This window comes from Palaemon carinicauda, chromosome 37 (assembly GCF_036898095.1).
Source record: "Palaemon carinicauda isolate YSFRI2023 chromosome 37, ASM3689809v2, whole genome shotgun sequence".
Classification (NCBI taxonomy): Eukaryota; Metazoa; Arthropoda; class Malacostraca; order Decapoda; family Palaemonidae; genus Palaemon; species Palaemon carinicauda.
In genome coordinates this window covers 53,025,237-53,053,094 of record NC_090761.1, presented here as the reverse complement: position 1 = coordinate 53,053,094, position 27,858 = coordinate 53,025,237, and the positions used below count along the sequence as shown (strand labels likewise).

The 27,858-nt window shown below is 45.8% G+C and overlaps 1 protein-coding gene across 3 annotated transcripts in view; it reads right to left on the bottom strand.

Annotated features, from left to right (window-relative positions):
- LOC137629674 (uncharacterized) overlaps positions 1-27,858 on the bottom strand; it is a 127,008-nt gene that overhangs the window by 25,766 nt on the left and 73,384 nt on the right. Inside the window, exon 1 of one of the 3 annotated variants that reach the window (XM_068361226.1) lies at positions 22,200-22,234. The exons of 1 other annotated variant lie outside the window; for it this stretch is intronic. In XM_068361226.1, the coding sequence (XP_068217327.1) occupies positions 22,200-22,219 (20 nt within the window). In that variant the 5' untranslated portion in view covers positions 22,220-22,234. Of the gene's footprint in view, positions 1-21,915; positions 22,079-22,199; positions 22,235-27,858 lie in introns of those variants that run through there. One more of the 3 variants, XM_068361228.1, reaches the window with a different exon arrangement.

Sequence of the window (27,858 nt, the reverse complement as noted above, 5' to 3'; positions counted from 1 at the left end):
TTACCGGGTTTTAAAAAGGCTAAAATAATGGCTAGTTCCCAAACACTTGGGTAACTATGATCATGCCATATTCTATTAATAATACTTAAAATAAATAACTTTGTATTAAAATGTACATGTTTAACCATTGCATATGGAATTCCATCGGGTCCAGGAGCTGTATCGTTGCAAGTAGCGAGTGCGGAATCAAGTTCTCTTTCAGTAAAAAGAGAATTATACGATTCTTCCCTTCCTGTTGCAAAATTTAAAATTTTCTTTTCTTCAATGCTCCTGTACTGGTGACCAGGAGCTGCTACACTCTTGCACGATATATTTGAAAAATGGTCTGCCAGGGTATTGCTAACTTCATTTCCTTCAGTCACAAACTGACCATTTACTTTCAACACTGGTGGTGGGTTCGGGGTAAATTTGCCTTTTTTTTTTTTTATTTTCCTCCATACAGAAGATGGTGGTGTTCTACTATTAATGGAGGAAACAAAAGCCACCCAAGATTGGCGTCTAGCTTCTTTCATGGCACGACGGAACTGTGCTCTACACTTTTTGTACGATATCAAATTTTCATCAGTACAGCGTCTACGCAATCTAGTCAGGGATTTTCTGGTGGCTCTGTGCAAGGCTGTTAATTCTGAGGACCATCAAGGGACTGGTCGTCTTTTGAATAGTCCTGTGGTTTTGGGAATCGAATTGATTCCTGCTGTATGAAGAGTTCCATTCAGTAGGTCTATGGCATCATCAATACTTTCAAACTGTTCTGCTCTCCCTTCGATTTCACTTAGCTCAGAAAATTTAACCCAGTCTGCCTTGTCTAGATTCCAACGTGGCAATCTTTGCAAAGGTGAACCCTTGTTGGTGTTTATAATGATTGGTGCATGATCACTAGTATGCCAATCATCTAATGGCCTCCAATCAAAATCAAGAAGGCAGTTAGAGCTTGCAATTGAAAGGTCAATGCATGACAAAGTACCTGTCTGAACATGGAAGTGCGTGGGCTCTCCTGTATTAAGGAGTCCCACATCCTCATTCTCCACAATTGATGAGATAATATTGCCCCTTGTGTTGGCCAAAACATCACCCCATAAAGGATGTCTACCATTCATATCTCCCAGTAAGAGAAAAGGTTGAGGGAGTTGTTGAATGACCTCTGCTAAATCATCATATAAAATATTATCATTTGGAGGTAAGTCCAGAGAGCATATTGTATATTTTCTCCATATATCAATTTGTACAACAACTGCCTGCAGGGTTGTACGTATAGACATAGGTATTTGGGGAACATCTCGACGAATGTACATGAGACTTCCGCCATGGCTCCCTGCTTGTTGATTATATGGTGTTCTATAGCTAACATACTCTCGAGGACTAGGAGTGTTAGAATCAAGCATACTTTCCTGTAGACATACAATTATGGGGGAATGCTCATGAATTAGGAGCTTAAGTTCTTCATATTTCGCCCTCAAACCCTGACAGTTCCATTGCAAAATGGAGGAGAAAACTATGGATTATTTCTGGAAGACATCTTGGATGAGGTCTTCCCATTAGCAGTTTTTAATCTAACATTATTACCTGTAAGTTTCTTCAGAGGTGGTCTTGTTATGCTAGGTTTTACGTTTGTTTTTCTTTGTATCCTTTTGATCTATTTGTTGAGGTGGATGGTGTACCTCAACTTGAATTTCTGATTTATTCAGTTTATCTTCTGGTTGATTAGAAACATCAACAGACAAAACATCAAATTTATTTGATGTCATAACCTTAACGTTTCTAATGGAGGGTGGAGAGAGAGATGGAGGTCTCTCTCTTTTACGATTAATAGATGGTGGGATTCAAGGTTTTTGCACCTTTCCCACTACAGGTGCATCAGGTAAGTTAGTCTCAAGTGGAACCTCCATCAGATCAGGCAAGGACATGGCCTGAGAGAGGTTTGTATTATTTTTTGTAATGGCGGCTGAAGTCTGTACAGCAATGGGCAATGACCTAGTGTTAATACACTGTGGTAAAGCCTCAGGAGGTAATATGGTTACCTCGTTATTTGACATTTTGTCAGATAGTATACTTTTTTTTGAGCTATTGGCAGCGCTAGGTTGTTTTGATTTTAATGCCTTAGCATATGTATTTGATTTATTTAATAATCTTTTGGCATGGGTCACACTTATATGTTCTAAGTTTGATTTGTTGAGGGCAGCTTCCTCCAACTTATATAGCTCGCAGCTCTTGTCTGTGGATTTGTGATTCGAGCTGCAATTTAAACACCTGGCTCCAAGTACACACACTCCATGGTAAGATTTGGAGCAAATACCACACATCTTCTCATTTTTGCAAACTTTGGACGGGTGCCCAAATTTAAAACAATTAAAGCATTGCAATGGCTTCTGCTTGAAGGGTCTTACTTTAATCCTTTCGTTCTCGATAATAATATGAAAAGGTACATCAGCATCCTGGACTTTGTGAACTTTCCATACATTTAATGGACACATGGCCAGTATCTCCTCTGTAAAATCATATAGATCTCTGTTAAAAACTACGCCCCTTCCGTAGCTAAAATTTAGGTGGGGTTTGACATCTAACAATGTCATCATTACTTATTTTCATATTGGACAATATTACCGACTGTGTACTGGATTTGGCATGGATAAGGAAACTATTTTTTCCGAAACGAGATATATCGCCTGGTGCAATAGTTTCTACTTTTTTCTGAATCAATTTGCATATTTTAAAATAATTCCCTGTAACCCCCTTTGATTCAGCTATAAGCCACATCGGTGGTTTTGGATTTCTCTGGTAGGGTATAACTAAATCTGCGTCTTTTTCCAACCAATCGGCAGGCCTATACACATCCAAATCTTTTGGTACCTTATCGCAGAGAGCAGCCGCGACATTCAAGTTATTAATTTTAATATCATTCAAGTTACTTACTGCACCAAATGCTTCGTCATAACTACTATAAGATATCCATGAATCCCAAGTTCCAGCTTCAAGTTTCATCCTTATTTCTTTTATGCATCCATAGCATTCAAATGCTCTACATAGATCATCATAATTTGTCTCTATTGAAATTTGTGTAACATGAAGGATTCGAAGTTTCCTCGTGTTACCCAAATTACTCGATTTTGAAATATCAGTAGAAAGGTCCTTTCCCGTTCCGAGGTCATCAACAGAACTTTCCCTTATCACATTAGCAGAGGTCGTCAACAGTGCCGGGGGAGAGTCAACGTATCCAGGGGATGGGGGTTCGTTACTTAAAGAATCCATTAGACAAGAGAGAGAGAAAAGGGTTAGTTTGATGTACCTGCTCGAGAATGTTAGGCCATCACACGTCAGAAAGGAAATTTGCACTCTCCACTATCAGCACAATGAGAGTATACTTCGCAGATGGTCCACTCCATACCCTACCCGAAGGATAGCATCAAAACAGATATAGAGGCACAGGTGTAAGCTGAACCCGCCTGTTAGGACTGAGACCAAGAAATTATGGAATCATCCTCCCCATATCTATAATGACGGGCTTCCGGCCAAAAGCCGAGAGTCCTACCCGAGGCATTGGATCCCCTTGGATTCCGAAGACCCAACACTTGAGAATAGTTCCGCCAAAAAGGTCCAAACCATCTTCGGGATGGCTGAAATCATCCAATACTCTCACATATAGCTTTGAATACAAACACCTCCCAACCATGATACCTCCTCCCACTCATCAAAGCAAGCAGCAATAAAGGATGTATGAACATCCCCGCCGGGGCTACAATGGATGTAGAAACATCCAAGCCATAGGAAAAAAAAAAAATTATTATAATAAATATACATGTACATAATATATACACATATACAGTATAATGAGGGAATTTTTCTCATAGAGTTTGGAAAGCAAGACGAAAGAAAGTTTATGAAATTAGGATAAGGTCGAAGTAATATTGAGAAAAAGAAAAAGGTGGAAGAGGGAAATTTAGATTCGAACTGGGGGAGCAATTTCCCCAAGTTCGAAAGACCTCTTGCCCGTCACCAAGTTTCAGCACGGGAATGAAATGCCATGCTGAAGCTCAATGACTTCATCAAGGCATTCTCTCATTAAGAGGGACGCGGGGACGGACTGCAGCTGTTCTCTTCAGATAACGTCTCAGACTTCTTACTGGGCAGAGTAGCAGATGATCTGGGTCATTTGTTACGGAACGGAGACTCATAACCCTGAAGGAGTCGAACCGTGGGTCCGGCACTCCGGGGTTCTGAGTCTTGGCAACAAACTCAGGGACGGACGAACCTGAACGTTACCTCCCCCCATCCCCTTGAATGGGCGATGTCGTATGAGAGACCATGAAGTTCACAGACTCGCTTGGCCGAAGCCAGAGCAAGCAGGAATACCGTCTTCCAAGTCAGGTGTTGGTCAGAGGCCTGGCGTAATGGTTCGAACGATGGTCTCTACAGAGCACTGAGGACCCGAACCACGTTCCAAGGAGGAGGTCTCACTTCCGACTGAGGGCAGGTAAGCTCGTAGCTTCGTATGAGTAAGGAAAGTTCCAGCAAGGAGGAAATGTCTATTCCTTTCAGCCTGAGGGCAAGGCTTAAGGCTGAGCGATAGCCTTTCACCGCCGAGACCGAAAGGCGCATTTCCTCCCGCAAATAAACGAGGAACTCCGCAATTGCTGGAATAGAGGCATCGAGGGGAGAGATACCCTTCCACGACACCAACCACAGAAGACTCTCCACTTTGCCTGGTAGACCCCTGCGGATGACTTTCGCAGGTGTCGAGACATCCGCTCCGCAAGTTGTTGCGAAAAGTGAGAGAGTGAGGAGACGCTGGATAGTCTCCAGGCGTGAAGCCGAAGCGATGCTATAGCTTTGTGGAAGATGTTGCAATGTGGTTGTCTGAGTAGCTCGTGTCGTGGGGGAAGCTCTCTCGGGGGTTCCATCAGGAGCTGCAGGAGGTCCGGGAACCACTCTGCATGATGTCATAGCGGAGCTATCAAGGTCATCGACAGGTTGACCGATAGTCTGGTCTTGTTGAGCACCCTTCTCATCAGACAGAACGGTGGGAAGGCGTAGACATCGATGTTGTCCCACCGTTGTTGGATGGCATCTTGCCAGAGTGCCTTGGGGTCTGGGACTGGGGAGCAGTACAGCGGCAGCTTGAAATTAAAGGCTGTCGCGAACAGGTCCACTGTCGGGGAACCCCACAAAGTCAGGACTTTGTTGGCTACTTGAGGATCCAAAGACCACTCGGTACTCACTATCTGCGAAGCTCTGCTCAGACTGTCGGCGAGCACATTACTTTTGCCAGGAATGAAGCGAGCTGTTAGACGTATCGAGTGGACTTCGGTCCATCTCAGTATCTCTACTGCAAGATGGAATAGCTGTAGTGAAAAGGTACCTCCCTGCTTGTTGATATAAGCCACTACTGTGGTGTTGTCGCTCATCACCATCACGGAGTGGCCCGCCAGGGTCTGTTGGAACTGTTGAAGGGCCAGAAATACGGCCTTCATCTCTAGCAGGTTGATGTGGAGGTACTTTTCTGATTCTGACCATAGGCCTGAGGCCCTCTGGTTCAGAACGTGGGCCGCCCACCCTTCTTTTGATGCGTCCGAAAACAGCATCAAATCTGGGGGAAGGACGAGAAGATCCACTCCCTTTCGAAGGTTGTCGTCGGTCAGTCACCATCGCAGGTCCCTCCGTTCCGCAGGTCCTATCGAGACCAGAGAGTCCGGGGAATCGATGCCTTGATCCCACCGGGACTTGAGCCGCCACTGCAGGGATCTCATCCTGAGGCGGCCGTTGGGAACTAGACGGGCCAAGGAGGCTAGGTGACCTTAGAGACGTAACCAAGATTGGGCTGGAAGGTCTTCTCGATCGCTGAGGAAAGGCTTTACAACCCTCCTCAGCCTTGCTATCCTGTCGTCTGATGGAAAGGCTTTGTGGAGATTGGTGTCTAATATCATGCGTCTGATGGAAAGGCTTTGTGGAGATTGGTGTCTAATATCATGCCTAGATATACCAGTTGTTGTGTTGGGAGCAGAGAGGACTTCTCGAGATTTACCATGATCCCTAGATCTTGGCAAATTCCCAGAAGCCTGTCTCGGTGTCGAAGAAGGGTCGACTCCGAGTCTGCTGGGATCAGCCAGTCGTCCAGATAACGGAGGAGACAGATGCCGTTCCTATGAGCCCACGAAGATATCAGTGTGAACACTCTGGTGAACACCTGAGGTGCTGTGGAGAGACCGAAACACAGCACCTTGAACTGGTAGATCTTGTGGTCTAGGCTGAATCTTAGGTACTTTCTGGAAGACGGATGGATTGGGATCTGGAAGTACACGTCCTTCAGATCCAGTGTGCACATGAAGTCTTGCGGTCTCACTGCAAGTCTGACCGTGTCTGCTGTCTCCATGCTGAACGAAGTTTGCTTGACAAACTTGTTCAGGGCTGAGAGGTCGATGACGGGTCTCCAGCCTCCAGACGCCTTCTTTACAAGAAAGTCGACTGAAGAAGCCTGGGGAGCCGTCTAAGACCTCCTGGAGAGCATCCTTCTTGAGCATGGTCTCGACTTCTGCCCGAAGGGCTAGCCCCTTTGCCGATCCCATGGCATAGGAGCTCAACAACACTGGATTCGCTGTCAGGGGAGGTTGAGATGATATGAACGGGACGCGATATCCTTGTCCGATCACAGAGACCGTCCAGGAATCGGCCCCGTGTTGCTGCCACCTGAGCACGCAACTTTGCAGGCATCCCCCCACAGGTGGACACGCAGGGGGATTGCTACTCCTAGCGTTTGCGGCCTCGGCCGCTCCTTCTAGGATTTCTGCCTCCCCTGGAGGACTTTCCGACCTTCTTGTCTTTGACAGGAAAGGGCTGCGGTTTAGACACCTTGGTCTTAGCTGCCGGAGCCTGCTTCAGTGTCCTGCAAGGCTGCTGCTGTTGTTGAGGAGCTGGAGGTTTGTAGGGCCGAGATGTAAGGGCCTTCTGGAGGAGCGAATCATGACTCGTCTTCCTCCACCTCTCAGCTGTCCGTTCTACATCCTTGGGCTCAAACAGGTTTCCTCCAAGGATGGAGGAATGTCTGAGCTTGCTGACATCCATAGCGGGGACCTTCGGGTGGAACCTCTCAGTCACCGCATCACGACGCTTAAGAATCGAGTTAGCCCACAGGTTAGTGACCTGGTGAGCTAAAAACTCGATGGAGCGCGTGCCCGAGAGGAGGAAGGTCTCCAGGGCCTTCCTATTGCTCTCCTTGGACAAGTCCTCAGAGCGCAATAGGATGCCCAGAGACCCTAGCCAGACATCCAGCCACGAAGTGGCCTGCATGGCACACTTCGCGACTTTCTCTTGGCTCAGGATCTCCGACGCTGAGAATGTCACCTGCCGGGCATTGAGTTTCTCTAAAGAGAGACCCCTGGTGAGCTCTTCCACAGAGTGGTGGAGGGGAAGAGCTAAACAAGACTCCTCCATGATCTCGAAGTACCTCCTCTGCTGAACGCGAGGAGGTGGGAGGAGCTTGTTCCCGGCAGAAGAACGGCTGGAGGAAGCGAGCTCAGAAAGTTGGCCCTCGACCTTGTCCCTGGCACTCTTCACCCCCTGGGACCAGGGCAGGGCTGCACTGGTCTTGGGGGGCTTCTGAATATCGTAAACCTGGTCCAGGACCGTATCCTTGCCTTCGCGAGGGGCGGTCTCGGGGTCCTTAAAACTATTGAGTTGCCTCATTAAATTAAGGACCTGCCAGAAGGCGTGCTCCGACTCGCGCTGCTCTCCTCCTTGTGGACTGGCAGCTAAGTCTCCTGTCCCCATTGGCTCTTCATGGGGGGACATGCGGACGTTCTCCCGGGAAAAGGTTAGCTCTAGACGACACCTCGACGATGACTTGGGTATCGTCTTTGAGTCCTTGGGCTCCCTCCTGGGAGGGATACAGGACTCCAGCAAAGAGGTCTGGAAGGTCCCTCCTACACGAGACGTTTCTCTTCCTTGAGGTGGGGTTCCTCCCATTGGTGCCGTGGGAGAGTGCCTCACCTCACTAGATTCTCCCGAGGACGGGAAAGGTTCGTCCACAGGAGAAGGAGAAAACGCCTTCAAAGGGGAAGGGGCCTTCCCGACGGACCTCTTGGGAGCCAGCTAAACCCTGGAAGAAGTTACCGCGAAATCCACTCCTCTCCTACTCTTCAGCGGGGGCGAGGGAGCCTTTGGTTTTAGTCCCAGACGGGCGAGGGCTGGCTTCATAGCCTGCACGACCGCTTTCATCAGGGAACCAAACCAAGGCTGGCGGCTGACTGACGCAGTGTCAGCGATTCCCACTGGAGGGAAGGGGATCGGCTGATCCTTAGGAGTGGAAACTACAGGGCCTGCCTGAAAAGAAGAAAGGGAAGAAGAATGTTGCCTGGACCTCTCCGATGAGTCTTCCTGCTCCTGGATGCGTGCTCGGCGCTTCCAAGATGGCGATCGCGAGGACGATCTGGAAGCACGCGGCCCCGGCAACTCGCAAGGTTGGGCGCACTGCGAAACCCGGCGGAATCGCGCTGGGTCGCGCGTCGGCGCTGGGTCGCGCGTCGGCGCTGGGTCGCGCGTCGGCGCTGGGTCGCGCGTCGGCGCTGGGTCGCGCGTCGGCGCTGGGTCGCGCGTCGGCGCTGGGTCGCGCGTCGGCGCTGGGTCGCGCGTCGGCGCTGGGTCGCGCGTCGGCGCTGGGTCGCGCGTCGGCGCTGGGTCGCGCGTCGGCGCTGGGTCGCGCGTCGGCGCTGGGTCGCGCGTCGGCGCTGGGTCGCGCGTCGGCGCTGGGTCGCGCGTCGGCGCTGGGTCGCGCGTCGGCGCTGGGTCGCGCGTCGGCGCTGGGTCGCGCGTCGGCGCTGGGTCGCGCGTCGGCGCTGGGTCGCGCGTCGGCGCTGGGTCGCGCGTCGGCGCTGGGTCGCGCGTCGGCGCTGGGTCGCGCGTCGGCGCTGGGTCGCGCGTCGGCGCTGGGTCGCGCGTCGGCGCTGGGTCGCGCGTCGGCGCTGGGTCGCGCGTCGGCGCTGGGTCGCGCGTCGGCGCTGGGTCGCGCGTCGGCGCTGGGTCGCGCGTCGGCGCTGGGTCGCGCGTCGGCGCTGGGTCGCGCGTCGGCGCTGGGTCGCGCGTCGGCGCTGGGTCGCGCGTCGGCGCTGGGTCGCGCGTCGGCGCTGGGTCGCGCGTCGGCGCTGGGTCGCGCGTCGGCGCTGGGTCGCGCGTCGGCGCTGGGTCGCGCGTCGGCGCTGGGTCGCGCGTCGGCGCTGGGTCGCGCGTCGGCGCTGGGTCGCGCGTCGGCGCTGGGTCGCGCGTCGGCGCTGGGTCGCATGCGGGTGACCGTTGGCGCGCTGGCGAGTGGGCGCGTGGGCGCGTGGGCGAGTGGGCGAGTGGGCGCGTGGACGCGCTGGCGAGGAGGCGCGTGGGCGCGCAGGCGAAGGTGTGCGTGAATGCACAGGTGAGGGTGTGCGCGAGTGCCTGGGTGATCGCTGGCGATCTGGAGAACGATGGCGCGTGGGCAAACGGTGGAGCCTAAGCAAGAGGAAGCGCGTTGGCAAGCGATGGCGCTTTGTTGAGCGATGGCGCGTTGTCGAGCGATGGTGCGTTGGCGAGCGATGGCGCGTTGGCGAACGAAGACGCATGCGAGTAGGTGGCGAACGAAGACGCATGCGAGTAGGCAACCGACTACGCACAGGCGAGTTAGCGCGTGGGCGAGTCGGAGACCTGTGGCGATCAGACGCGTGGGCGCGTTCGTGAGCGTTCGCGCATAGGTGAAGGATCGCGCAGGCGCGTAGGAGATCTCCGACGCGTAGGATGGCGCACAGTGGTGTGGAGAGAAGTTGCCAACTGGGGCGCAGGGCCAGGGGGCGCTGAAGTGCTCGAGGGCGAAGTCTCGTGGGCGGGCTCAGGAGTTGACTCGTGGGGGTGCGGGCGCGCATGCACTTTAGAAGTGCGCGCAGGAGAAAACGCATGGTGGTGCGTAGGCGGCGGTCAACGCGCAGGGGAATGCTGGCGAGGCAACGGAACAATGTCCTTGCCTGCGCCCAGATCCGAAGATCGTGGGCGCGTGGGTGAACGTTGACGCGCAGGGCACGCATCAGGAACTGGGCGCGTAGTAGTGCGCTGACAAGCAGGAGGTTGACGGCGCTCAGGAGACTGTTGATGCGCAGGGCGCGCAGCAGGGACCGAAGGGCGCGTGCGCGCAGGCGAGCGCTGGCGAGCAGGAGAGCGCTGACGAGCAGGAGAGAGCTGGCGATCAGGAGAGCGCTGGCGAGAAGAGTCTAACGACTCGCCGCAGGAGAGCGCTTGCGCGCAGGAGGGCACTGACGAGCAGGAGAGCGCTGGCGAGCAGGAGAGCGCTGGCGATCAGGAGCGCGCTGGCGAGCAGGAGCGCGCTGGCGAGCAGGAGCGCGCTGGCGAGCAGGAGCGCGCTGGCGAGGAGAGTCAGGAGACTCTTCAGCAGGAGCGCGCTGACGATCAGGAGGGTGCTGGCGATCAGAAGAGCGGTGGCGCTTGCACGCTACTGAAGGGCGCACAGGTGAAACCTGGCGCGGAAGAGACTTACCCAAATTATGGGATAAGCCCTTCTGCCCCGAAGGAACCGTTGTTTGCGTAGGCAAGAAAGATCTGGCAGGCACAAGAGATCGCGAACGATCTGCAGAGAGGTCCAGTGATGTTACTGCCACGGTCTACTCCCGACGAGAAGAGTCCTTTGTAGGGGACGACGAGGATGAAGACCCGAAGAGAAGGTGCCTCTTAACTCCCTTGTAAGGAGAAGGAAGGCCTCAGCGACGAAAGGAGGGCGAGCCTTGCGGCGAAGACGACCTCGAGGCAGGGTATCACCATCGTTGGTCCTCCGAAGAGGAGTCTCTGTTAGTGCACTACCCCGAGGGGGAGCAACACTCCCAGGAGAGACCGTTGGACCCAGCTTCCCCCTCGAACGATGTTCGGAGGGGGAACCTGAGCCTTCAGAAACATCGGCAACAGTAGCAGCTGGGGTTTGACCCGACCCGTTGGACGCCTCTGCCACAACGACGTCGACAATAGCCAGAGGGTCTACCTCTGGTATTATCAGCGCCTGTTGGACAGCTGCCCCCAACTGGATCAGATCAAACAAGGCTTCCTTGGAGGGTGAGCCCTTAAGCCCCAAGGAAGCCCAAAGCTGGAAAAGATCATTGTTAGATACAGTCTGGTCATACATGTATTCAACAAAATCAATATTATCCTCCCCCGGAGGGAGAGGGGGAGCTGCCTCACTATGGGAGGCAACACCCTCTCCCGGCAGCCTCTCACAAGAGACCGAACGAGTGGGAGCTTCGGAGGAGGTTCGGGCAACGAAAGAAGAGTCCTTGGAGCCTTACTTCCCCAGGGACGTCCCTGAGGGAGAACGGTCTCGCTTAGAACTCTTCTTACGCCGCCAGGATAACCTCTCCCACTGGGATGTAGGCCACTCCAGACATTCCATACAAACATTATCACTTTCACACCATTGACCTCGCCACTGCGGGCAAAGGGTGTGAGGGTCTGTATTGACCGCCGACATGAATGTTCCACAGGGGCGGTCGGGAAGTCCAGGGCATTTCCGCATGATGGGAAGAAAAGGTAGAGGCCAACTTCAAACAAACACACACACTGAAAGAGAAAGAAAAACAGATTAAGGCTGTCAAATATGCGAGGACGGGACAGACACGTCTGTACGTCGTCCGAGCCAAAAAAAAAAGTGAGGCACCTCACCGGTGTGTGGGGGGGAGGGGTACCTAGCTACCCCTCCCAAGCGCGGGGGTAGTTTAACCCTCGGTAAAATCTAATGGCTCGTCATTTCAGCTACGCCGAAAGTAAACACTATGTAAATAGCGTGGTTTGTATTTCGGTTACGGAACCAAGAGCTTCTTAATGCTATCTTGGTTTTCTTTGCATCACTTTTTTCTTTCTTTCTGTTCATCACGCTGGCCCTTCTCACAAATGATCGTTGCCAACAATCTCTTTGTCCTTTATCCCTATCAACAAAAGGCGTTCTATCTCTTCCAGGGTATTGCTATGATGTCTTGTAATAATGGTGATCCCCTTCAATGGTTTATCTGCTTTAATAATCAACAAAATCAATAATATCCTCCCCCGGAGGAGGAGGGGGAGCTGCCTCGCTATGGGAGGCAACACCCTCTCCCGAACCCCGAGATTGAGAAACAAAAGAAGAACCTACGCTACCACTCGGCGGCCTCTCATGAGAGACCGAACGAGTGGGAGCTTCGGAAGAGGTTCGGGCAACGAAAGAAGAGTCCTTGGAGCCTTCCTTCCCCAGGGACGTCCCTGAGGGAGAACGGTCTCGCTTAGAACTCTTCTTACGCCGCCGGGCAAACCTCTCCCACTGGGAGGTAGGCCACTCCCGACATTCCATACAAACATTATCACTTTCACACCGTTGACCTCGACACTGCGGGCAAAAGGTGTGAGGGTCTGTATTGACCGTCGACATGAATGTTCCACAGGGGCGGTCGGGAAGTCCAGGGCATTTCCGCATGATGGGAAGAAAAGGTAGAGGCCAACTTCAAACACACACACACTGAAAGAAAAAGAAAAACAGATTAAGGCTGTCAAATATGCGAGGACGGGACAGACACGTCTGTATATCGTCCGAGCCAAAAAAAAAGTGAAGCACCTCACCGGTGTGTGGGGGGGAGGGGTAGCTAGCTACCCCTCCCAAGCGCGGGGGTAGTTTAACCCTCAGTAAAATCTAATGGCTCGTCATTTCAGCTACGCCGAAAGTAAACCCTATGTACATAGCGTGGGTTGTATTTCGGTTACGGAACAAAGAGCTTGTTAATGCTATCTTGGTTTTCTTTGCTTCACTTTTTTCTTTCTTTCTGTTCATCACGCTGGCCCTTTTCACAAATGATCGTTGCCAACAATCTCTTTGTCCTTTATCCCTATCATCCAAAGGCGTTCTATCTCTTCCAGGGTATTGCTACGATGTCTTGTAATAATGGTGATCCCCTTCGATGGTTTATCTGCTTTAATAATCAACAAAATCAATAATATCCTTCCCCAGAGGGGAGGAGGAGCTGCCTCGCTATGGGAGGCAACACCCTCTCCCGAACCCCGAGATTGTGAAACAAAAGAAGGACCTACGCTACCACACGGCGGCCTCTCAGGAGAGACCTTACGAGTGGGAGCTACGGAAGAGGTTCGGGCAACGAAAGAAGAGTCCTTGGAGCCTTCCTTCCCCAGGGACGTCCCTGAGGGAGAACAGTCTCGCTTAGAACTCTTCTTACGCCGCCGGGCAAACCTCTCCCACTGGGAGGTAGGCCACTCCCGACATTCCATACAAACATTATCACTTTCACACCGTTGACCTCGACACTGCAGGCAAAGGGTGTGAGGGTCTGTATTGACCGCTGACATGAATGTTCCACAGGGGCGGTCAGGAAGTCCAGGGAATTTCCGCATGATGGGAAGAAAAGGTAGAGGCCAACTTCAAACACACACACACTGAAAGAAAAAGAAAAACAGATTAATGCTGTCAAATATGCGAAGACGGGACAGACACGTCTGTACATCGTCCGAGCCAAAGAAAAGGTGAGGCACCTCACCGGTGTGTGGGGGGGAGGGGTAGCTAGCTACCCCTCCTAAGCGCGGGGGTAGTTTAACCCTTGTTAAAATCTAATGGCTCGTCATTTCAGCTACGTCGAAAGTAAACCCTAGGTAAATAGCGTGGTTTGTACTGTATTTCGGTTACAGAACAAAGAGCTTGTTAATGCTATCTTGTTTTTTTTTGCTTCACTTTTTTCTTTCTTTCTGTTCATCACGCTGGCCCTTCTCACAAATGATCGTTGCCAACAATCTCTTTGTCCTTTATCCATATCAATAAAAGGCGTTCTATCTCTTCCAAGGTACAGCATTGCTACGATGTCTTGTAATAATGGTGATCCCCCTTCAATGGTTTATCTGCTTTAATAATCAACAAAATCAATAATATCGGAGGAGGAGCTGCCTCGCTATGGGACGCAACACCCTCTCCCAAACCGCGAGATTGAGAAACAAAAGAAGGACCTACGCTACCACTCGGGGGCCTTTCACGAAAGACCTTACGTGTGGGAGCTTCGGAAGAGGTTCGGGCAACGAAAGAAGAGTCCTTGGAGCCTTCCTTCCCCAGGGACGTCCCTGAGGGAGAACGGTCTCGCTTAGAACTCTTCTTACGCCGACGGGCAAACCTCTCCCACTGGGAGGTAGGCCACTCCCGACATTCCATACAAACATTATCACTTTCACACCATTGACCTCGACACTGCGGGCAAAGGGTGTGAGGGTCTGTATTGACCGCCGACATGAATGTTCCACATGGGCGGTCGGGAAGTCCAGGGCATTTCCGCATGATGGGAAGAAAAGGTAGAGGCCAACTTCAAACACACACACACACTCAGAAAGAAAAAGAAAAACAGATTAAGGCTGTCAAATATGCGAGGACGGGACAGACACGCCTGTACATCGTCCGAGCCAAAAAAAAAGTGAGGCACCTCACCGGTGTGTGGGGGGGAGCGCTAGCTAGCTACCCCTCCCAAGCGCGGGGGTAGTTTAACCCTCGTTAAAATCTAATGGCTCGTCATTTCAGCTATGCCGAAAGTAAACCCTATGTAAATAGCGTGGTTTGTATTTCGGTTACGGAACAAAGAGCTTGTTAATGCTATCTTGGTTTTCTTTGCTTCACTTTTCTTTCTTTCTGTTCATCACGCTGGCCCTTCTCACAAATGATCGTTGCCAACAATCTCTTTGTCCTTTATCCCTATCAACAAAAGGCGTTCTATCTCTTCCAGGGTATTGCTATGATGTCTTGTAATAATGGTGATCCCCTTCGGTGGTTTATCTGCTTTAATAATCAACAAAATCAATAATATCCTCCCCCGGAGGGAAAGGGGGAGCTGCCTCGCTATGGGAGGCAACACCCTCTCCCGAACCCCGAGATTGGGAAACAAAAGAAGGACCTACGCTACCACTCGGCGGCCTCTCACAAGAGACCGAACGAGTGGGAGCTTCGGAGGAGGTTCGGGCAACGAAAGAAGAGTCCTTGGAGCCTTCCTTCCCCAGGGCAGTCCCTGAGGGAGAACGGTCTCGCTTAGAACTCTTCTTACGCCGCCGGGCAAACCTCTCCCACTGGGAGGTAGGCCACTCCGGACATTCCATACAAACATTATCACTTTCACACAGTTGACCTCGACACTGCGGGCAAAGGGTGTGAGGGTCTGTATTGACCGCCGACATGAATGTTCCACAGGGGCGGTCGGGAAGTCCAGGGCATTTCCGCATGATGGGAAGAAAAGGTAGAGGCCAACTTCAAACACACACACACTGAAAGAAAAAGAAAAACAGATTAATGCTGTCAAATATGCGAAGACGGGACAGACACGTCTGTACATCGTCCGAGCCAAAAAAAAAGTGAGGCACCTCACCGGTGTGTGGGGGGGGAGGGGTAGCTAGCTACCCCTCCCAAGCGCGGGGGTAGTTTAACCCTCGGTAAAATCTAATGGCTCGTCATTTCAGCTACGCCGAAAGTAAACCCTATATAAATAGCGTGGATTGTATTTCGGTTACGGAACAAAGAGCTTGTTAATGCTATCTTGGTTTTCTTTGCTTCACTTTTTTCTTTCTTTCTGTACATCACGCTGGCCCTTCTCACAAATGATTGTTGCCAACAATCTCTTTGTCCTTTATCCCTATCAACAAAAGGCGTTCTATCTCTTCCAGGGTATTGCTACGATGTCTTGTAATAATGGTGATCCCCTTTGATGGTTTATCTGCTTTAATAATCAACAAAATCAATAATATCCTCCCCCGGAGGGAGAGGGGGAGCTGCCTCGCTATGGGAGGCAACACCCTCTCCCGAACCCCCAGATTGGGAAAAAAAAGGACCTACGCTACCACTCGGAGGCCTCTCACGAGAGACCGAACGAGTGGGAGCTTCGGAAGAGGTTCGGGCAACGAAAGAAGAGTCCTTGGAGCCTTCCTTCCCCAGGGACGTCCCTGAGGGAGAACGGTCTCGCTTAGAACTCTTCTTACGCCGCCGGGCAAACCTCTCCCACTGGGAGGTAGGCCACTCCCGACATTCCATACAAACATTATCACTTTCACACCGTTGACCTCGACACTGCGGGCAATGGGTGTGAGGGTCTGTATTGACCGCCAACATGAATGTTCCACAGGGGCGGTCGGGAAGTCCAGGGCATTTCCGCATGATGGGAAGAAAAGGTAGAGGCCAACTTCAAACACACACACACACTCTGAAAGAAAAAGAAAAACAGATTAAGGCTGTCAAATATGCGAGGACGGGACAGACACGTCTGTACATCGTCCGAGCCAAAAAAGAAAAGTGGGGCACCTCACCGGTGTGTGGGGGGGAGGGGTAGCTAGCTACCCCTCTCAAGAGCGGGGGGTAGTTTAACCCTCGTTAAAATCTAATGGCTCGTCATTTCAGCTATGCCGAAAGTAAACCCTATGTAAATAGCGTGGTTTGTATTTCGGTTACGGAACAAAGAGCTTGTTAATGCTATCTTGGTTTTCTTTGCTTCACTTTTTTCTTTCTTTCTGTTCATCACGCTGGCCCTTCTCACAAATGATAGTTGCCAACAATCTTTTTGTCCTTTATCACTATCAACAAAAGGCGTTCTATCTCTTCCAGGGTATTGCTACGATGTCTTGTAATAATGGTGATCCCCTTCGATGGTTTATCTGCTTTAATAATCCACAGAATCAATAATATCCTCCCCCGGAGGGAAAGGGGGAGCTGCCTCGCTATGGGAGGCACACCCTCTCCCGAACCCCGAGATTGATTGATTGATTGATTGAAAGTTTTCTGGCATCCTGACATCTAAGGTCATTGACGCCGATACCATTTACTGTATATGAAAATTAAAAGAGAATTCGATTAAAACCATAAAAATTAAGAAGTCATTACAATAGTTAAATAGTTTTCAGAAGACCTGCTTCTGAAATAAATCTAAAAATTCCGCTTGCATAGTAAGACACATCATGTCCAAGAATCTTGGCAAGGATAAACCTGCCATCCTCACCTCGAGCCTCAAACAGATATCTATTTCTTAAGTTAGTAAAATTAGGGCATTCGGTCAACAAATGCCTCACTGTTAAAGGTACTAAGCAGTCCTCGCAATACGGTTGGTGTTGGCCCTTCAGCAGAAACTCATGTGTCAACCGTGTGTGACCAATACGGAGACGACAAAGAGTCGTCTCCCATTTTCGGGGAATCATGTTATACCTCCAAGGTGATATGATATTTGTTACTTCCCTCATTTTATTGCCATCTTGACTGTCCCAGTGCTGTTGCCATTGATCACAAACCAATTTCTTGATGTAAGGTAGGAAATCGTTACATGGAATGGGATACCTCCTTGGTAGCAACTCGGATGCCGCATTCTTCGCCGGTAAATCTGCCTTCTCATTCCCAGACACACCTACATGTGCTGGAACCCAACAAAATCGAACAGTTATACCTTTCCGTCCAATAATAAAAAGCCATTCTAAAATCTTTAAAACTAGAGGGTTACTTGAATTAAAAACTTCTAAAGCTTGAAGAACACTCCATGCATCACTAAAAATTGTAAAATTACCCTCCTTTTCCAAAGCTATTTTCTCAATAGCGGTTAATATGCCATACAGTTCGGCAGTAAATATGGAAGCTGTTAGAGGAAGTGCACCTCTACAATTAAAATCATTACTATGTACTCCAAATCCAACGCCAGCATCAAATTTGGAGCCATCAGTATATATAAAAGTCGATCCCCCATGTTCTTCGACATGTTCCATAAAAAGAGACCTGGATTCTAAGTCAGTCATATTCTTCTTAACTCCAATAAAGTATTTACAAAAAGATATGTCAGGTAATTTCCATGGAGGCGTTGATGATACCTTGAATGGAAGCACCTTATTTCTAATTATATCCAGATTGTTTAATAATTGGTTAACCCGAAACCCAAAAGGTTGAGGAGATTTTGGGTGCAACTCAAAGTAGGTTGAGTGCCTTACAAGGCTTGCAGTCTGAAAGGCTGAAGAATTAGGTAGTCTTTGCAATCTAAACCAATACCGAATAATAGAGATAATCCGGTAAAGGTCCAGAGGCAACTCCCCAGCATCAACAAGCAGACTTGTGATAGGGGAGGTTCTAAAGGCTCCTGTGGACAATCTAATGCTAGCATGATGAATTGAATCTAGTATTTTTAACCGGCTTGGGGTGGCTGAATAATATACCTCACAACCATAACTAATTTTGGAAAATATCAAGGCCTTGTATAATTTTAAAATTGTATTGCAGTCTGCCCCCCATGATGTATGGGACAAGACTTTTAAAAGATTCATAGCTTCAACACATTTAGCTTTTAATGCTTTTAAGTGAGAAACCCATGTAAGCCTACAATCAAATATCAACCCTAAAAATTTTGCTTCACTTGCACATGGGATCCGTTGACCTTTGATGTATATATCCGGGTCTGGATGTACTCCCCGTATACGACAGAAATGGACAATTGTAGTTTTACTTGTTGAGAACTTAAATCCATTCATATCGGCCCAATGGATAATTTTATCAATAGAGAGTTGGATTTTTCTCTCAACCATTGCCATTCTGGCCCCAGCAAATGATATGGAGAGATCATCCACAAATAATGTTGCGAGAACATCCCGGGGAATGACTGAGGATATCCCATTAATTGCTAGTGCAAAAAGGGTTACACTCAGCACACTCCCCTGAGGAACTCCTTCTTCCTGGCACTTACTCTGTGATAGAGCTTCCCCAACTCTCACTTGGAAAACTCTATGTGAAAGAAATGACTGGATGAATAGTGGTAGCTCACCTCTCAATCCGCACTCATAGATTCTTTTAAGTAAACCGTATCTCCATGTGGTATCATATGCCTTTTCAAGATCAAAAAAAACTGTCACATGGTGCTGTTTGGAAGCAAAGGCTTCACAAATGGAGGACTCAAGTTGTATCAGCACATCAGTCGTTGAGTGCATTTTCCTGAATCCACATTGAATGGGTGATAAAATATTCTTCTTTTCAAGGTACCAAATCAGTCTTGCGTTGACCATCTTCTCCATGATTTTACATAAACAAGATGTCAATGCAATAGGTCGGTAGTTTGCTGCTAAAAACTTGTCCTTACCGGGTTTTAAAAAGGCTAAAATAATGGCTAGTTCCCAAACACTTGGATAACTATGATCATGCCATATTCTATTGAAAATGCTTAAAATAAATAACTTTGTATTAAAAGGTACATGTTTAATCATTGCATATGGAATTCCATCGGGTCCAGGGGCTGTATCGTTACAAGTAGCAAGAGCAGAATCAAACTAATTAATGTTCCACCACCCCTCCCTCTATACCCCTACCTAGCCCTACCGGGGGGGGGGGGGGGCTCCGCCCCCCCTGCGACCCCCCCTTAAGGCCACAGTGATTTTCAGGGCACTACCGAACCTAATAAACCCACCTAACCTAGCCTAGGGGCCCTGTACCCCTACCGGGAGGGGCTCCGCCCCCCCTTAAGGTCACAGTGATTTTCAGGGCACTACCGAACCTAATAAACCCACCTAACCTAGCCTAGGGGCCCTGTACCCCTACCGGGGGGGGGGGGCTCCGCCCCCCCTGCGACCCCCCCTTTTACCCCGGGCTAAATTTAAATATATATTTTGTTAAGTCACTTCTTACCTTAAATGGAACCTGACGATGATGATGTGGAAGGCTGTGGTTGACCCTCTTCTGAATCATCAAAAGCTACTGGAACCCGTTGTGCCTCAGATTGTGGAGGATACAGTTTGCTGGCCGTGATAAAAAAAATGATGGAGCAGCTCCTCCTCAGGGTATTTGTGTATAAAAATAAAACGTGACAAATACTGCCTGAAGTATTCACAACGGTTACCAGGCGTTGTATCCATTCCTTCAGCTCCCGCCAAAGACGTTCAATGATTTGGGTATGGGTGTCGGGGTTTGAAGGCTCCACAAAATTTTCAGAATGGTTCACAGTACGGTGATCGTATCCAAGAGACTGCAGAGAATTATAAGCCCGCCACTTATCAATTAAAGGCACAATAAATGTTTTTTTGGACTGCCTCTCAATACCCCCCAACACCCATATGTCACTCAGAGGCCTTCCACGGTCATACTTCTGTTTTCCAAAATGAGATTCGTCAATCTCAACGATTACACCTTCACCACCAATAGCCTCTTGGTTATCAAAACTAAATTCAGTCACTTCTGAACAAAAGCTTCTCCAGTCTACACTAGTAGGAGATATACTGAGGCCCTTAATTACAAAATGGGGGTCCCAACACTTATGCAACCAGTGATTAACAAATAAAATTAATTTCCACGGGGGAAGGTGGGACCCGTGAAGAAAAGTTCCCTTATAGTCACTAACACTATAATTGCAGAAACTCCTTTTCTTCGTTTAAGGTATTTTCACTGATTTTGTACAATACCACACATGTATATCTTCACGGAAAAGTAAAGGCGAATCACATTTAGCACACGAAACACTTGTAGGTAACACTAAATGCTCTCGAAGAAACCGATTCACAATGTCTGGGGTACCATTATAATTACCATGAAATCGGCCGATCACTTCAAAATAAGAATAACGACATATATCGCACACCTGCACCGGAGGATCCATGACAGTTAAGTAACGAGAAAACTTAAACGGCAGGTTTCCAACCCAAAAACAAATGACAATCAGGAATTTTTCCCATAATGAAATAGGAAAAAAACAAAATACTATCGGTTACAATGTTATATTGCACGAAAAACAGATCCTTGAAACAAGAATAAGAGACAAAATGAATCGTCCAATAATAACCCTTGAAAAGATCCCAGTAGAATTTTGATTGGAGGAGCGACATTAGTGGGAGGAGCAAATGCGCATTCAAGCAAATATTGTCACATTACGCAATGGGGAGGAGCCAAGTAGGATGAAAACAGATATACAAACTAACAAGAGGTACCTTGCGTGGCCATGGAAAGATATACACTAAACTTAGAAAAAGTCAAGACCTTCAATACCTGAAATAGTTTTTTCTCCGTAAGTATGCATTAGCAACAATAAAGTATTAAGAGGAAGTATTTGGTTATCACGTGCTGTACTAGGGAAACATATTATTATAATACATTTCCCATAATGGATGAAACTGTAATAATACCTTATTAATTATTATTATTATTATTATTATTTTTTTTTATTTTTTGAAAGCATAAACATCTGGCTTACGGACTCGATAAAAGATTGATATACAGAATATCTAATCATTGTAACATCAATTAAATAAAAACTCAGTTATGATTAAGGAAAACTACCTTCGTTTATATAAAATTCTGCGTCGGTTCCGTTCTGTGGCTTCTGGCTCAGTGTGCGCACTGGACGTCGTTTCTGTTCTGTTCCGAGGCTTCGGTGGCTTCGGCAGCGGTTCCGTTCAGGCTCAGTGTGCAGCAAGCTTTATGTTATGGGTTACGTAGCTACCAATGGGGAGGTCAGTTAGGAGTGTCCCACATTCTTCAGAATTTCATAGCATTTCCATTGTTCCTCCAATATCCTATCTTATAGACGGCAATGTTGCACAAATCATGTGTTTGACCAAAAGAGGGTATAAACAACTAATTTTTAATGTTTACCCTTACAATAATGGTGCGAGATATATAGCCTACATCCAAATGGGTAGCCCAAGAACTCAGAATATTTCGGTTTCATTGTACTGTATTCCTATTTGTCTGGTGTTCTTACAGTAAGTTAATTGCTAGAAAATACATTTTCGTGTTTTACTAAAGTATAATACGATACTGGTTACAGCATTCCAACCAATCAATATCACAGAAAATATCTTGCATCCCAAGTACAATTTTTATAAATAAATGAATGCAAAACTACAACCTTAATGTTACTGAAAACCAATAAAAGTCTAAAGACAAAGTTGAATATATTATTTCAAACTTACCTGATGTTGCATTCAAGGATAATGCACAGATATACAACAGGATCCAACAAAGAAAACAATTAGTGACAAGTGACTGTGACACCTATCCGAAAGAATACTAAATCGTGTAGTACGTTCACTGCGGAATCGTTTAATTTGTAGTTTCACAGTTTAACTATGACTATGCTAAACAATTGCCGATACAAACACTAACAATGGTTCTTTTTTCAAATTAATGAAAAAATGGAATTTAACTCTTTAAATATAAAGTATTTACGTTTCTAAAATATACAAGAATAACATACCTAGAAATGCTAGTTCGCATCTACGCCTACGTTCTATCATTTCACCATGGATTGATAAATCTTGTACAGGCCCTAGTTAACGTTAAAGGTACAGTATACTATACATATGCATATTATTATAAATAGCTAAGCTACATCCTTTGTTTGAAAAGCAGGATGCTTTAAAGCCAAAGAGCTCCATCAGGGAAAATATCCCACTGGAAAAAAGAAAAAAAAAAGTGTGCCTCAGAGTACCCTCAAGTGACATAACTCTATCTCAAGAGGATAGATGGGACATAGTACAGTACTATACAGAGCCTAATGTCCACTATATCCAAAACTGAAGAACAATAGTTTGGTTTTGGAGTGTCCTCCTAGAGAAGCTACTTACCACATCTAAAAATTCTCTTCTAGCCTTACTAAGGGGAAAGAAGCCACTGAATTTACATAAAACTTTTTTTTTTATCTTTTTTAATCTTGTTTAAATCTTACACTTAAGATCTGGGAATTGAACTGTGGAAGCATAAGATAATTAGAAAGGTTCCTGGGAAAATTCTTTTTTTTTTTTTTAATCTTGATTAAGTCTTACACTTAAGATCTGGGAATTAAACTGTGTAAGCATAAGATAATTAGAAAGGTTCCTGGGAAATTCTCCCGAAAGAAATACAAGTATTCCAATTATGCTATGGGAATGAAGTATCCCACAACAGCATACTGAACATTGCCAAGCAAGGTAATAAACACATATCAAAGGTCCATTTCTCCAAGTAAGGCCAGATAGAAGCTGTACCCACAAAGCACAGGAACTGTTGGTGACAGAACTAAGAGTTATGATCAAGCAATTAAAAACACAGGAAAAATCTCTCGTTACAATGGTTGGGTGTTTAATAGAAATGTACAGAAATAATGTAATGTATTTTGATGTTCCACAAATGCCTGTAATATGCCAGGAATTATCCAGTAGGGCTACCGTGTCAATAAACATAAAACATATAATTGTTAAGAAATATACATCAAAACAAATAATCATAAAAGAGTGTACACATTAAAACATACATGGCAACCGTTATATCGTATTAAACAGCAATGCTTGAAAGTTTAAAGAGAAGGAAATTACTCATAAACAGAATTATTATATCAATAATGAACCACTTTTCTATTATCTATGGTTGCCAGAATATCATTATCACAGTACGATCAGCTTCACATACCCCAAATAACAAGTTATTAGGACTTTGTCGAAAAAAAAAAAGAAATTATGGACTAACTTGTCATAATCCTCTGAATTTTCCATGTGCAAAAATAAAATATATCAATTTGTAAAATGTGGGCATATGATGCCAAATATTTTTTTTTTCTTTATACACAATTACTTTATTCAAATGAAAGAACTAATTTGGCTGGGGGTTATATTGAAAAGGGGACAGTTAAAAATATCCAAAAGACCGCTTTTGCACTTATAATAAGAAATAAACTTTTTTTTCGCTAAATCAATTTAAAACTTAAAAAAAAAATTATAAGAGAACTGGCACGGACTAGTAAACAAGCAGTTTTATATCCCACATATTATGGAAGTGCTATCGTACAAGTAAATGCAAATATTCGGACTCATGGATGGAGAATGCAGGGACAAAAATACCTTGATAACCACCAAGGAAAGAGATAATCTAAAAATATTAATCGAGAGAGGAAATTGGGCGGTATCTATCCTACTTTATTGTTACCAGTAAAACCCTCCATAAAATAGTTATAAATTATATTTGATAAGAAACCTATAAAAGTTTTACGAATCTTCAGCTTAATCAAATCAGGTGTCTATGAGAAAGAATTTCAAACGATTAGCAAGAAATTGATTGTTCCAAAAACTGTGGTAAAACATTTGAAGATAGGATATTTACATGTAATGAGAGAGAGAGAGAGAGAGAGAGAGAGAGAGAGAGAGAGAGAGAGAGAGAGAGAGAGAGAGAGAGAGAGAGAGAGAGAGAGAAGTTTTAGCTTTTGAAGGCCTGATTAGGGACAGCAATGTTGATTCAGAAATGGTTAAAAACAGGGGAATTATATATATATATATATATATATATATATATATATATATATATATATATATATATATATATATATATATATATATATATATATATATTTATATATATATTGCAAATCTTCTTATCCCTAACATGATTATGTTGAGTTCTGAAGACAACAAAATTTTAAAGTCCCAATGACCTCTCTACATTGCCCGAATAACCAGTATCAGATAATCAAATCAGAATGGATTTATACACAGCCTTTTTAGACAAACAATAGCTAAAAACGTTTAGTTTTCTTCACGTCATTGAACGTCGTTGATAGGAACGTTCTACCCTTCTATGCAGGCAAACTGCATTATATTACATATGCTAAAAAAAAACCTTCATGGACAACATACAGATGCTTAATTTTCATATATGCAATTACTAAGGCGAGTACTACCAACAAACAGCAGAGAGGGATGTGCGAGGGACAGGGGCAGGGGGATAAGGTGAGGGCCCTTTGCAATCCGCATGAAGATTAACTCAGGTCTCCTTTGTCGGGTTTCGCTTTTAATTTACGAGACCGGCGGAAGTAAGGCTTCTCGGCAAACTGATGATTACGTTTGGAGATATCATGTCTCCCTCGGTTAAGGAAAACCAATTACAGGGATGTTACGATATACACAGAAGTTCGACTCGAGTACAAAACCACAGCGGCGGGGTCGTCATCATTAGGAGATGATGTTACAAGACTTATACGGAAAATGTTCTCCAGAAATAGATGGCTCGATCGAGTGATGGGTGGAATCTAGAAACAAGATTCAGGTGGTTAGACGAATTACTTTACTTTGATGGATGCTTTTCCGGTCCCATACAGCAGGGGAACCCCACTCTCTACAGGACCTCCACTGTCGTTTTACCTTGTTCGTTCAGAGTATTTAACGTTTCATATCGCGTATTGTTCATTTACTGTTCAATCGTCACTGTCAAAAGACTCATGAAATAAGGAAGTCTTCAGTTTCCTCTTGAAAGCCTTAATGTCTTCAATCATTCGAATGTTTCGTGGGAGTTTATTATATAGTCTTGGGGCCGCACATTTAAAGGCTCTGGAGCCTAAAGTGGACATAAATCTAGGTTCCAACAGTTAAAGTAACAATAAATTTTATTTTCAAACTGTCTGTGTAAACGTAATTTTGTTTCTCTTCTTAGTATTTATGAAATATAATTTTCTAGTTCAAAACTTATTTTTTTGACTTTCATTTGCTAAGTTCTTTATACCATATACGATATTGTAAGCAGCTATTATCAGGTAATTTGTTTCCAGGAAACTAACCTTTTCAAAATATTATTGTAAGCATTTATGGACATACTAACACTATATTGAGGGCATCATTTAAAACTAATCGTAACCAAACCGTTTGAATTAGTCATTTGAGAGAGAGAGAGAGAGAGAGAGAGAGAGAGAGAGAGAGAGAGAGAGAGAGAGAGAGAGAGAGAGAGAGAGAGAGAGAACTTGACTTAGAAATGTTAACCAAATACAGGACAAAATACAGATAATAACTATTGATGATAGCAGATGTGACCAAATTTCATAATTATCCCTCGATTTCAAATCAACAATTTTCCTTTTATTTGTCAGAAATTTGGGGTTCGAAGCTACTAACTCCGCCAGCTAATGCACGTTCCCTTCAGCAAACTTGTCAAAAATGATTGATCGAGGTTTTATGGCACTCTGCCTTTCCCATGACCATCTTCCCTACCTACCCTGTTTGGGTAGCGTGCTGGGGAGGGGGTGGGGGGCGGGCGTTGCTCTGTTGGACTGGAAAGAGAGGCAGGGGCCGAATTGGACATTGAAGGTGAAACAGGAGAAGGGTAAGGATCGCAAAGGGGAGGCGAGCCGAGATAGTTACGATTAATCTCGAAACTGTTCATGCAGACTAATGTAGAAAGCACATATATGCATATGCTATACGCATATATTTTGCCAACTGATTTTTATTCTTATATATTCGTTACCCTCATAAACTAAGTGCCTAAGTCATTTTCTCCACTTGTTGGGAAATAATAAAAAAAAACTTCTCATTTCCTAATTCTTTATATCATTGTGTTGAGCTTCAATTCACAAATTCTTCTGTTAAGAATTTGTGAATTGAAGCTCAAGAAAATGATATAAAGAATTAGGAAATGAGAAGGTTTTTTTTTTTTTATTTCCCAACAAGTGGAGAAAATGACTTGGGCACTAAGTTTATGAGGGTGACGATATGACTTTCTTTACACATGTTTTTAGCATAATACATTATTTTTTTTTCTAGAAAGTGGGGTGTCGTTTTTTTTTTACCAAGTCTTTGCGAGGTGATGATATTTTTATTCACCCCAGCAGACAGTGCTTAGACTGATTTCACATAGGGCATTTTATATACCACTTTGAATAGCCAAGGGGAGGAACACTTCACCTTACAATAGCTTAAATATGATGTGAAGGGTAGCGAATATCTTCTGACGCCACCCTGTGTCACAGAGATAGATTGCTACTTTACTGGAGAGCGTGGTGTAGCACATCCTGGGAACTACATGGGCTTCTAGCCACCATGTTTTAAGACACAGGAGCACAGTCAATGGTTGTGAACCCTTTGGGGGAAGAAAATCCTCAATATGATTGGTGAACATCTTACTCTCGAGACCAGTACATTATTATTATTATTATTATTATTATTATTATTAGTAGTAGTAGTAGTAGTAGTAGTAGTAGTAGTAGTAGTAGTAGTAGTAGTAGCTAAGCTACAACCTATAGTTGGAAAAGTAGGATGCTATTAGCCCAAGGATTCCAACAGGGAAAAATAGCCCTCCGAAGGAATGAAACAAGGAAATAAACTATATGAAAATTAATAAAAATTTAAATAGAATATTTTAAGAATAGTAACAACATTAAAACAGAGCTTTCATATATAAACTATAAAATAAAACTTATGCCAGTCTGTTCAACATAAAAACATTTGCTGAAAGTTTTAACTTTTGAAGTTCTACCAATTCAACTACTCGATTATGAAGATCATTCCACAACTTGGTCACAGTTGGAATAAAACTTCTAGAATACTGTGTAGTATTGGACCTCATGACGGAGAAGGCCTGACTATTAGAATTAGCTGCATACCTAGTTTTTCGAACAAAGTAGTACTGTCCGGGAAGATCTGAATGTAAAAGATGGTCGGAATTATGAAAAATTTATATGCAACATGCATAACGAACTAATTGAACCACGGTGCCAGAGATTTATATCTAGAAAAGGAATAAGAAATTGAATAGACCATAAGTTCCTGTCCAACTAATTAAGGTCGGTGTATTTACTCATGATTGCTACTGCAGCGGGATGTAAGCAATACAGCCTTGACACTGTTGCCATAGTTAAGGACAGTTTTATGGAATAGATATATTTTACTTCGAGGGAGAGGAATATATAGTTAAGGATTGCATACCGGCGGCCCTTTGTGGGAGGAAATTCCAACTCAATGGCAAACGAGACTCGGACCCTCAGGCTAAGAACAATTATAATTAAGCCTACACTTCTGAAGGATCACAGGAAAATTAAATTAATGCGTCCTCATCACTGAAGTGTTACGAAAGTCACCAAAGAGCATGTGGGGATGTGTTCAGCAGAATTATACCATGTA